The following is a 12,110-nucleotide window of genomic DNA, read 5'->3' on the forward strand; positions in this document are numbered from 1 at the left end:
TAATAGGAGTGGTTGATTTAACTATTATTTAAAGTAAAATAAAATAAGATGGGTGTTTATTAGGGGAAGGGTTATGCTTGTAATTATGGTGTTTACATGGACTACCTCAAAGCCAAATATATAATAATATATTCTCCCCCTCAAAGTTAGGATGGTTCATTATTATGTATATATATAATGGTATTTTTCTTTGACACCAAGGCTTCCAAAAACTAATGGGGTATCCACTTTTTTTTTTCCTTTTTCTTTTTTTGTTCTTTAGATTAAGAAAAAAAACAAAAAATTCATTTTTGATTGGATAAAAATTCAAATATGTTGTCATTTTCTTGAGGTGGTGTAGGTATCCACTCAAACTGCAAGTTTTTAATCTGTCATTAGATGCTTACACAAAAACAATGTTTTTTTTATGGTTTTTTGGGTCTGTTTTTTCTTTGTTTCTTCAAAAAGTTAAATTTGCTTTCATTTGATCAGAGGGTAAAAAGGGTCCCACTTAGACCATGCAGAGAGTATCTCTATTTCTCTAATCTCCATGTAACAAAAAGGGCAAATAATAATAATAAATTAAAAAAAAAAATTGATCTAAAAAACCCTTCTTTTTATGCCAAAACCCAAAAAACAGTACTCTCTCTCTCCTCCATGTCTTTCTGGAAAAACATTGACAATGGATGGAGCAAAGAGTGGATTTGAAGCAACCCCACAAGCCAATCATGACGGTCCAAGTGGCGGAATCTCCTCTGTCCATGTGTACATTTGAGTCACTTAGAAGAGAGATTGAATGATATGAAAGAAAAAAGAGAGAGTTGTAGCAATTAGAAGACAAAGAAAAGAAGGGTGAGAAATTATGAATTGAAATGAGAAAGATAAGTCTCAAAGGAGATATAGAAAATGTAAATGGAAAAAGAAGGAAATTTCAAGTGCTGTTTATATTATAAATAATTATTTAATACTACTCGAATATACGTTATTTCTGTCGAATGCTGACGTGGCAATCAATTAACGAAAAATGTTCCACATGAGAACACAAGAATTGTATTTGGAAGTGAGTGAGTGAGTGAGTTAAGGAAGGTGAAAAAATTTTGGCAGTTAAAGTTGCTTTCATATCTGGCTTGGTCAAAAGCCCAAAACAGTGAGAAAAGTGGTAAGAAAGGACATATCAGAGATAACCCAGAAACTAAAAGAAAATGATTTTTTTTTTTAAAAAAAATGACAAATGGGACACATTGGGATTTTAACTATTTTATGATTTTGTCTCTCATTCCTTGCCAAAAACAGTGAAAACCCATGAAAGTTTTGGACTTTTCAGCTCAACTTCTTCAATCAAGCACAACCCAACACAACCCTTTTTTTTTTTTGACAATTTATTTTTGAAAAAAACTTTTTTTTAAAAGAAAATTTATTCTTTTTTTGCCCTTCTCCTTCTTCTTCTTCTATGGATCCTAAAACCTCATCAACAACAAAGCAGCCCCAAGAAGTGGTAGCCAACTTTTTGAAGCCTCCAGAAGAAGAAGAATTAATCATGGGTGAAAACAAACCAGCTGAAATAAAAGATTTCCAAATAGCAATTGCAGAGAAAGAAGAAGGGAAAAAACAGTTAGCCCCAAAAAGAAGCTCAAACAAAGACCGTCACACCAAAGTGGAAGGCAGAGGGCGAAGAATCCGGATGCCAGCTCTATGTGCGGCTAGGATTTTTCAGTTGACCAGAGAATTGGGTCATAAATCCGACGGCGAGACCATCCAGTGGTTGTTGCAGCAGGCGGAGCCGTCGATAATCGCAGCCACAGGAACCGGAACCATTCCGGCTTCTGCTCTAGCGGCGGCGGCAGGTTCTGTTTCGCAACAGGGGGTTTCTCTGTCGGCCGGATTGCATCAAAAATTGGAGGAATTAGGAGGTGGGGGGTCCAGTAGGGTCAATTGGGCGAATTTGGGGAGACCCCATTTGGCCGCTACACCCACAGGGCTTTGGCCCTCATCTGTCACTGGCTTTGGATTTCAGCCTTCAACTGCTGCTTCTGCTGCTGCTGTTGCTGTTGCTGCTCAATCAGCTACTAATTTAGCTAATGAAACTTCAAATTACTTTCACAAACTTGGGTTCCCACCTTTTGACTGTTCCCCAACCAACATGGGTCCTATGAGTTTCACCTCCATTTTAGGTGCAAACACTCAACAATTACCTGGTTTGGAGCTTGGATTGTCCCAAGATGGCCATATTGGGGTTATAAATCCTCAGGCACTCAACCAGATTTACCAACAGATGGGACAGCCTAGAGTTCATCAGCATCATCAGCATCATCATCATCATCAACACCATCACCACCAGCAACCTCCTGCTAAGGATGATTCTCAAGATTCAGGCTAGAAAATGGAAGAATAAGGATTTTTTTTTTCTTTGAGAGAGGATGGCAAATGGCTATAAGGGTTTTTTCTATCTTTTTTTTTTTTTCTCCTTTTGGTTTTTCCTTTTTCTTAATGGGTTTTTGTATTGTATTGTATAATTTCAAAGTGAGAACAAAAAGAAAAGAAAAAAGAGAGAGAGAGAGAGAGAGAGAGAGAGAGAGAGAGAGGGAGAGATACCTACCTGAGAGGAAATTCTATAGTGATCTTTATTTGGTTTGCACCCTCCTTGTGATTGCAATCTTTCAAACTCTTCTTCACATCCCAGGTTATTTCTTGATTCTTTGAAAGTTTTGCAAACCTTTGGATGTATGGAACATGGAGGTTTTTTTTCTTTCTTTCTTTCTATTTGTTTTGTTATCTTATTGATTGTAGTTTCCTTTCGGCTTTTGCAGGTGTGATTGTATACAACTGAAAGCAGCTTGGCTTGAGCTTAACTACATTTTTTCTGTTTGTTTCTCTATTAAAAAAGGTGTGTTGATCATATTGTAAGTTTACTTGTTCAGTTCTTCTCTAGTTCTTGCTGGAATGGTGAACAATTGGTTTGTGAAATTTGAGATAGAATTTTTTTTCCCCAGTCCCTAAGTCTTCTGTTTTCTGAATAATCAAAGGAGCTATTAGTTTGTTCTTTGCATTTCACCTCTTATAAACAACATTGAGTTCTGAATCTCAAACTGCTTACTTTGGTTTACAATCTTTGAAATTTTGCTATTCCTGGCCGAGTGCACTTAATGTCGGAGGAACGATTTAGGATGTTCACTTACTGTTGGTCGTCGGGCTAGGTAAGCATCTAATGCATTCATTGATCTTTTAATTCAAATAGTTAACATAATGTGTATTTATGCTATATATTAATAGTCATTGCATTGGTCCACACCAAAAATCCCAGTGTTGCCTTTTCCTTAACTCGAAAGGCGATTGTAACACTTTGTAGCTTTATATTTACATTGTACATTAGACAGACATCTCAAGTCTGTTTGAAGCATTTAAGATCTATCTGCACTCTAGTCATTTTGGCATCCTTTTCTGCTACTTTGTCATATGCCTTTTCTGATATCTACTATAGAATGTGCTCGTTTCATGAGCTTATATACTTGTTCAAGGCGGTATACGATCAACATTCTCCTATGGGATATCTTATTTGGTTCTAGTACCGCTCCTGAGCTCTCCCTTTGTAGCATTTGAGTTCTATGACAATTGTTTACCAAGTATCCATCTGCAGGTTGCATTTGACATCAATGCTGAGAAGAACAACCTTTGGAGAGATCTCTATTTTCTCACATGCATGTGTTTATGAGCTTTACATGGGTAATGTTGATCTTTACTTCTCTCTTAGTCAGGTCAGGAAGTCGATCTCATTTTTCGACATTTATTTCCTTTGTTCTTGTCCTACTACGCATCGTTACATCATCCACTCTGCTTTCATATGCTTGAAAAAACTTTTAGGATATGACAGTAAACGAGCATGTATATCTTTTCTTGAGTCACCTCTGTTAGATCTGGCATATCATTTATACACACAGTTATAGTCCGACCGTTGAGCCTATCATGTCATAAGTTCAAAGCATGTGCTAAATGAGTCAAGGTCGGAGTTTCTCAATGAATGCCGGCTTCAGTTTTCTCTAGCAAAAAGGTAAGAGTATGGAGTTTATTGTTGCCCTTTCTTTAGGAGTTGAAAACATTCTCAATTCTGAGAGAAAATTTGGGTAATGAAGCTTCTAATAGTTCTATAAAGACTCAGCAGGGAAAGGGCCAAAACCAAAACAGGAACTCAGTATCCATTTTATTGCCATACACACAGGAATTTGCTGTTTGATTTTGATGAAATTTTGTATTATTTCAAGTGTTTATTGTCATTAAAAGCTTGCTCTCTCATCATCTGTTTTGCTTATGTTAACATCCTTGTTGTCATCCACGCATTGTATTTAGCTTAGCTGGAAAATTATGTAGATGAATAATTGCTATGATTACGATTTTTCAATACATCAATACATAGCTTAATAATCCTTTCATGTTAATTAATGACTTCCATATAAATTTGTTGATATTGTAATTTCCGTTTATTTTTTTTAATAAACCGACATTTTTCATTAAAAATCAAAATACTTTTGGGTTAAAATATCATTTAGTCTCTATAATTTTAATTGTCTACATGTACTTTCAACCAATCTTAATATTAGGTTTATCATTGATTTTTTTTAACTCTACCTTACCTTTCTTTCAATAAAATTTTAAAATATCTTTGCATGGTGTTTTTAAAATTTAATATTATTATTTAACCAATTTCGATAAAAAACGGTTAACTTCATATGACAAAATGGAATTTAAAAATTTGAAAATATAGAAATTAAATTTAAGACTCCTTAACATTATAAGGATAAAATTTGGACAAGTAAAACTATAAGTTCTTTTAATAAAATGAAATTAAAATTACATGACGAAATGATATTTTAACCGTATTTTTAAAAAGAAATAAAAGAAATTGTCCATTCAATTTTTTTTTTTTTTCTTGTGCTTTTCCATTTTGAGTCTTGCAACCAATTAACTTTCCCGTTCAATTATAGCTTACAGTAGTCCTTTGGTTGGTGTTCCTATTCGGCGAATGGAGCAGTTCACCGTCTTGCCCTTGCGGCAATATCTGGGGTTGCTTTCGAGTTTGTTTTGTAAATCCCTTTTCACCATCTCACTCGGGCGGTGATATTTGGGGTTTTGTAAATCCCTTTTTTTCCTTCTCTAAAAATGTTGGATGAGATTCTTTTTGTCTTCCAGATTGGTTTTCCACTATTCTTGGTAGATCCAGAAATTTTGTCGATGGGGACTTTATATAATTTAATAAAAATAAATATAATGAGTGGAGCTTGACCTGGGTTTTGAAGGGGATAAAAAGTAGATTTACTACTGGGTTAGCTAATGATTTCAATAATATATTATTATATATATAAAGAACATAAAGTTGAGGGGTGCTCGAGCTCTCCTGAGTCCATACTAAATTCGCTCCTAACCCTTGATGAGGAGGCTGGTAATGTAGACTATGTTTAGTGTTTTAATACATACTTTCATTACCAAAAAAAAAAAAAATCAGACATTTTATTACATTTATGTCGTCTCATAAAATCATTCTTAGTTCCTACCATTTAATATATTTAAGCTGCATTTAGGGAAGTTTACACTTCTCAAATAAATAATCTGTGAATGCCCACATGAGCTAGTTGAGCTAAAGCTTGAACTCCTATGTATCACATTGTTTATTAGTTAACTTGACAGTTCATTCTTAAAAAAAAATTTCCTAAAGTTTGAGATTTGTAAAGATGATGTTCTTAACATGTGGATATGAATAGAGGATTTGCAATGTTGAAAAGATGAAAGAAAAAGAGAAGAAAGAGAAAAAGAGGGAACAAAATTAACCTCTCCAGCTCTGAGTTATAAATGTTAGTAAAGGAGAGGGGGAGAATCAAAACTCTTATAACTTGCTATATCCTGTACTTCTGTATTATCCATGAAAAATGATAGTTTCTTGATGATTCTCCTGGTCTTCATTAGCCACTCTTGTGTGTTGTTGCACAACTAAGATCATGGCATTACTCATGAAATATGAAGAGGCCAATAACTCTCCAATTGCCCCAAGTTCTCTGCACTCATTCAAAAGCACCAAGCCTTAGACTAACGCCAAACATTTGCTATGTCGTCTTCCAACCGTAAGGAGATCAAAATTGCTACCCATGGAATGTAGTATAGAGATTGTTCTATTGTCATCATTCACCTCCTCTTCTATGTACATAATTCTGTAGTTGTCTGCTATAATTTCAAGCCTCCTTTCCTTACCATCATCGCTTGGGATATTCTCGTTTTCCAGTAGTCAAATCATTATCAAGTTTATATTTGGATGTCCAACCCTTCTTGCCCCAATAAACATTGCCTCATGGTCGTTTGGTCCTCCAATGAAGACTACGACTACTTGAAAAGAGTTCAAATTGTTTGTAATAGACTTTGAGGCATTTAAAAACCCACGTTAGACAACAATGGCAATGGAGCATGTGGTGCCTTATTGACAGAGAGAAGGTAGGCATTCAATCAATCAAATAACAGGCAACCTAAGATATAATCTCTCTAAAGTAAATTTTTTGGAAAGCAGTGAAAGAGGGGTTTGACAAGATAAACTAAAGGCAGGAAATTAAAGCGTGGAAAATAAGATAGATTGATAGATATGAATTGGGTTATTGGGTTATCTAATTACCCAATAAACTCTTGGATTGTCACATCGATTGTCACTAGTGCTGGTCAGACGTCCTTGATAGAAAATCAACTTGAATGTCAAATCTTAAATTAACTAAATAGGTGTCATGCAATGCCTACTACTAAATTGATCACATTAAACTCTTAGATTGACTAGGATATTAGATTAAACCAACTTAGTCTAACCTAATGCTTTTTTATACATTCCTTAGATTTCTTTATCTTTCCTTACTGATGATCTTGGTAGTGCTAGAGAAGACCATAACTATAACTCAACCTATTCGTTACTTAAATTAAGAGGACCAACACACATAGAATATATGTATACCCTGTGCTTTGAGACAACTACTGTCACATTAGCCGAAACATGGATTCAAGAAAAGAATAGAAACCAAGAACAATAAGAAAAACTCATAAACATTCATGAAAATCCCATAAAATCCATGCCCAAAAAATCTTAAAATCGACATTTGGGCCTTAACCAGTCATCAAACCTTGAATCTAGATGCCATAATCTTCCTTACAAAGCAAAAATTAAAGAAATCTCATGGGTTTTGACAAAAGATAGCTAAAACTGAGCTTCGGGCTCCTAAGAGTTGGCTTAACTCTCCTCCTTTCAACCCTATAATGAAAGAACATATAAATAGGACACGTGATGGCGCTGTAGTGCTGTAAATGGAGTTGCATCTCTATGGGAAAAGTTGTTGCAATGTTGTTGGGGTTGCGACGGTGCTGCAATCGTAAGTGGTGCCATAGCGCCACACCATTTGGGCGCTATTGCCTTGCTAGTATGCAATGGCGCTACAGTGCCCTAAGGGGCATTAATGTGGAATAAGCAAGTGCACGTATTAAGTATAATATAGTGAAACGACCTAAGAGACTGAGTATCGTTCTCTAGAGATCAAATGCTCGAATTAAACTTATCTATTTTAGAATCGTGTTGATTTTATTTACAAATTGGAATGTAGGTGATGTGATTTTTGAAAATAAAAGGAAATAAAGGAAGATAAAGATTGAAATTCAAGAAATGAAGATGTTAGATATTGATTTTCTTAATTACTTAATTAAATCATGCTAAGATTTCTATGCAATATTGTGTTAAAGATATGCCTAAATCTAGAAACTATTTTTTGGATTATTATCCTTCAATAACAACATTTTCTCATGCAAACATAATTAATTACTAATTTCTTGAAACTAAATTAAGAAGCATGACATTAAGAATAATCATGATCAACTTTCATTATCAATCTACTAATTGTCTTTTGGCGTTCTGTTTGTCTAATCTAGCCAATCTAGACTTTAAGGATTCTATCTCTTATTGTTGCTCCTCTATAATTCTTGATGAAAATGCACTGGACGATGATCCCCTAGATTTTTTCACTTTTTTACCCTTCAGTGTCCTACCAAGGCCTACTCCTACACCCAACACCTGCTTGCATATTTCTTCATTCGATATTTGTTCAGACCCTTCTTGGGTGGAGAATTCTCTTAGTTCAACCATTTGATTTTATATCAATAATTAAGACTAATTATTGAATGACAATTGTATATGAATAAAGTTACATTGAGAAACAAAAACTTACATATGCATCATTCGCAGCCTGATTAACAAACGAGTTATCATTCCTACAGTGTGTTTGCTTAAATAAGTCCACTAGGTCCATTGTTTGACCATCGGGTCCTCTCTGTAAAACAATTCACAAGAAAATGAGATATTAAGATGAGTGTACTTTAACTAGTTGTATGAGTGTACTTTAACCAGCTTACCGTGGATTCTTTTATGCGTATGAAAGTCTTAGAACCAGCTGTATGAGTGTACTTTAAGGCTGACCTATTCCTTTGATTCGTCTCTGTCATTTTCTAACAAAATGAGAAATTAAGATGAAATGAGTAATTGAAATGTAAGTAAACAAAAAAAAAAAAAAAAAACAAAAATTATTACTTCCCAGTCGGTGGATTCAAACTAGTTGCATAGAAAATGCCAATCCTCTATGTCGTCTTTAAGACGATCAGATGGGTGTGCTCGTACCTCTTTAGGACTTGCATATTTTTTGTAGTGTCTGTGTAGTTCCCCCATACTCTTTGAACAAATTTTTCACTGTTCATCGATGAAATCATTGACCAGTTTGCTGGACAAGTCTAACACAAAATGATTATGAATTAAGAAAGAAAAGAAAAACTAATTAGTATGGAAGTCGATGCATATATAATTTGTAAAATATAAAATGACCATCTTACCAATAATTGACTTGTAGCAAGCTCTCTTGTTTCTATTGGTACCTCTTTCCATGATCCATAATGAACGAAAAAAGATTCCCGAATGTTGGTACCAATGGCATTGCTAAACCTCGTTGCATTGTTGCAAGTTGGTTTCTCCCATTCAGGGTCGATCTCGATAGGGATTCTCCCAAATTGTTGAACATATTTATCTAGATCAACATTTTGAGAGTATCCATGTCTAGCCCTAATAGTCGTATAACCATACCCTGAAGAAATTATACGTCGTTAGTTTAATTAAACATTAGTTTATATATAAATATGGATCTAAAATAACCTGTATTATCTCCTAAAGAGGATGATGCACCAATATGCTCGGATTGTAAGTACTCCAGTATTGCCTTCTCATCAGTATGACCTACCATTGTTCCTATGTAAATAATAATATATATGTTATACAACAATATGTAAGTTATGAAATGAAAAAGAAACAAGTGTTTAACCTACATGCTCATGGAGAAAATACATATTTACATGCTTCTTCCATATCATTAAGATGTTCATCGAAACTCAAACTCTTATTAGAAGATGTTTATACATCCTCTTCCTCGTTATTTATGAAGTCATCATCAACTCGCTGAATTATCAGTTCTTTTACGACTGTAGGGTCAACATCAACTCTACATAAACTGATATCATTCATTGATTCATTGATTGTACAAGTAATACTATTCACCACTTCTAACAACTCATGTTGTTCATTCTCACGTTCTTATACTTCTGGCATGTTCCACACATGCTTTTGGACTACTTGCACAACTTTTCAAGGATTGTTGATGTAAAACACTTGTTTGGCTTGATTGACAAATACAAAAGGCTTGTTAACAAACCAATGACGAGCTGCATTAATTGATATATATCCCAAATCCATGTGTACTCTGTTGGTCTTTTTAAGGTCTATATCAAACCAAGTACACTTATACATAATGACACGTCTTCTCTTGGCATACTGAGAGTCCAATACTTCATTGACAACACCATAGAAATTATAGAGAGCACCTCCACCTTCACTTTCTAAAGGCACTATGATCCCACTATTTTGCATACTCTGACAATTATCATGCTCAATACTATATAACGTACTCCATTAACAATGCATCCACTGTATGAGTGCACTTCTGAACTTGGCCCTATCGTTAGTGAATATATGTCATCAGACATGTCTCCATTTTCACGCAATGAAAGAACCTGTTAAAAAGTAATGTCACCTATCATTAGTAGTCAATTGAATTTTTATTGGTCTTTTAAACTCATACTTAGATGAGATTTGAACCAATCAGGAAAGCCTCGTTGGTGCCTTCTGTATAGATCATCCTGACTTTGAGCTTCATGTCGAATTAGTCTCAAATATTGCCTATAAGTAAGAGACGTGTCTCAATTTTATATTTCACATTTTGTATAAAAACAATCAATTACAATAGAATGTTCAAAACTCACGTTCAATAAGATTTAGTTTCCATGCGATTGTTCAAGATGTACCAATGTACACTGCATTTCTCTTCTCTCAATAATGTCCTTAGTCTTGGTACTACTAATGGTCGTGCATTTTGTCTGAACATCAAAATTCACCACATATCTTATCCTCTAGAAGTCTATCATCATTTCTTTCATCTCTATTAAACCTTGTGTCAATTCCAGTTATGTACAAAGAGCAAAATTCCAATGATTCATTCATTATATATGCTTCTGCTATAGAACCCTTAGGATGTGCTTTGTTTCTTATACATTGTTTCAATGTCTGTAAGCTTCTTTCAATAGGGTACATCCAACTATAACTAACTGGACCTACAACTTTTGTTTCATAGGGCAAATAAATTGCTAGGTGCACCATTACATCAAAAAATGCCGGTGGAAATATTTTTCCTAACTTACAAATTATGATTATAATGTCTCTTTATAGTCGATCCAAATCACCTATAGATATTTTTTTTGCACATAGATCACAGAAAAATTTGCATAATTCAACGACAACAGTGGACACATCTTTTTTCAAGTATGCTCGAACACCAATTGGAAGAAGCCTCTGAAGCAGAACATGCGAGTCGTGAGTTTAGCCCCCACAGCTTTCCATCTTTCTCACTCACACATCTTGATATATTGAATACAAACCTATCAGGAAATTTGACTGATTTCATCCACTTACAAAATGCAACCTTGTCATTAGTAGTCAATGCGTATGCAACTTGTGGCTTTACAACTTTGTCTCCTACCTTTTGCAGGTATAGTTCTTTTTGTATATTTATATCTTCTAAATCCAAACAAGCATTAGTTGTATCCTTATTATTTCCCTCAATATTTAGCAATGTGCCTATCAAATTATCACAAATATTGTTTTCAATATGCATAACATCCAACTTATGTCTCAATAAAAGTTTCGACCAATATGGAAGTTGGAAAAATATACTTTTTTTATTCCAATTTAAATTTCGTTTCCATTTTTTATCACGTTTTTTTTGGATGTTTGCTAAGCATGGGAAAGTTTAACAAGTTCACCTCTCATGAGATATCTTCTCCATCCATGTCAATTGAAGGAGGTCTACATTCCACTTTTCCATCAAATTGTTTGCTTTTATGCCAACTTTGATTATCTGGAAGATAACATTGATACCCTATAAAACATTGTTTTCCTCTTAGCCTCATTGATAATGTATCCTCTTTATAAATAGGGCATGCTTGGTAACCTTTGGTACTCCATCCAGATAGGTCACCATATGCAGGGAAGTCGTTAATAGTCCATAATAAGCAAGCATGTAGTTGAAAGTATTCGTTGCTAACACAATTGTAAGTGTGCATAACATCATTCCATAACTTCTTTAACTCTTCAATCAATGGCTGTAAGTAAATATCAATTTCTTTTCCAGGAGGTTTTAGACTGGGTATAAGAAGGGAGAGAATGAAATTTGTCTCTTTCATGCATTTCCAAGGTGACAAATTGTAAGGAATGAGCACCACTGGCCACATACTATATGAAGTGTTGGGGATGATGCCCTAAACTCTCGTGTCCTGTAGTTTGTAAACATAGTTTTGAACAAACGTTTGTGATGTATAATTTATGATATTTTCTTCAATTATTGTCTTTGAAATTGGATGTTTTATTTGCTTTACCACAAACCAATAAACTAAAATCCCTGGTTGTCGTTTGTAACTTAAGCATATATGTGGAGACATATAAGTGGATCATGTCTTAAGTGATAACCAAAATGGTC

At 34.5% G+C, this 12,110-nt stretch overlaps 1 protein-coding gene across 1 annotated transcript; it reads left to right on the plus strand.

Annotated features, from left to right (window-relative positions):
* Positions 1–1,102: 1,102 nt before the first annotated feature.
* Positions 1,103–3,025, plus strand: TCP20 (TEOSINTE BRANCHED 1, cycloidea, PCF (TCP)-domain family protein 20). The gene is made up of 2 exons (XM_039042525.2): positions 1,103–2,659; positions 2,787–3,025. Exon 1 carries the CDS (start codon positions 1,430–1,432, stop codon positions 2,354–2,356), a length of 927 nt encoding a protein of 308 aa, XP_038898453.1. The 5' UTR covers positions 1,103–1,429; the 3' UTR covers positions 2,357–2,659; positions 2,787–3,025.
* Positions 3,026–12,110: the final 9,085 nt, after the last annotated feature.

Source organism: Benincasa hispida, chromosome 1 (assembly GCF_027475165.1).
Source record: "Benincasa hispida cultivar pf3 chromosome 1, pf3_genome.v1.1, whole genome shotgun sequence".
Lineage (NCBI taxonomy): Eukaryota > Viridiplantae > Streptophyta > Magnoliopsida > Cucurbitales > Cucurbitaceae > Benincasa > Benincasa hispida.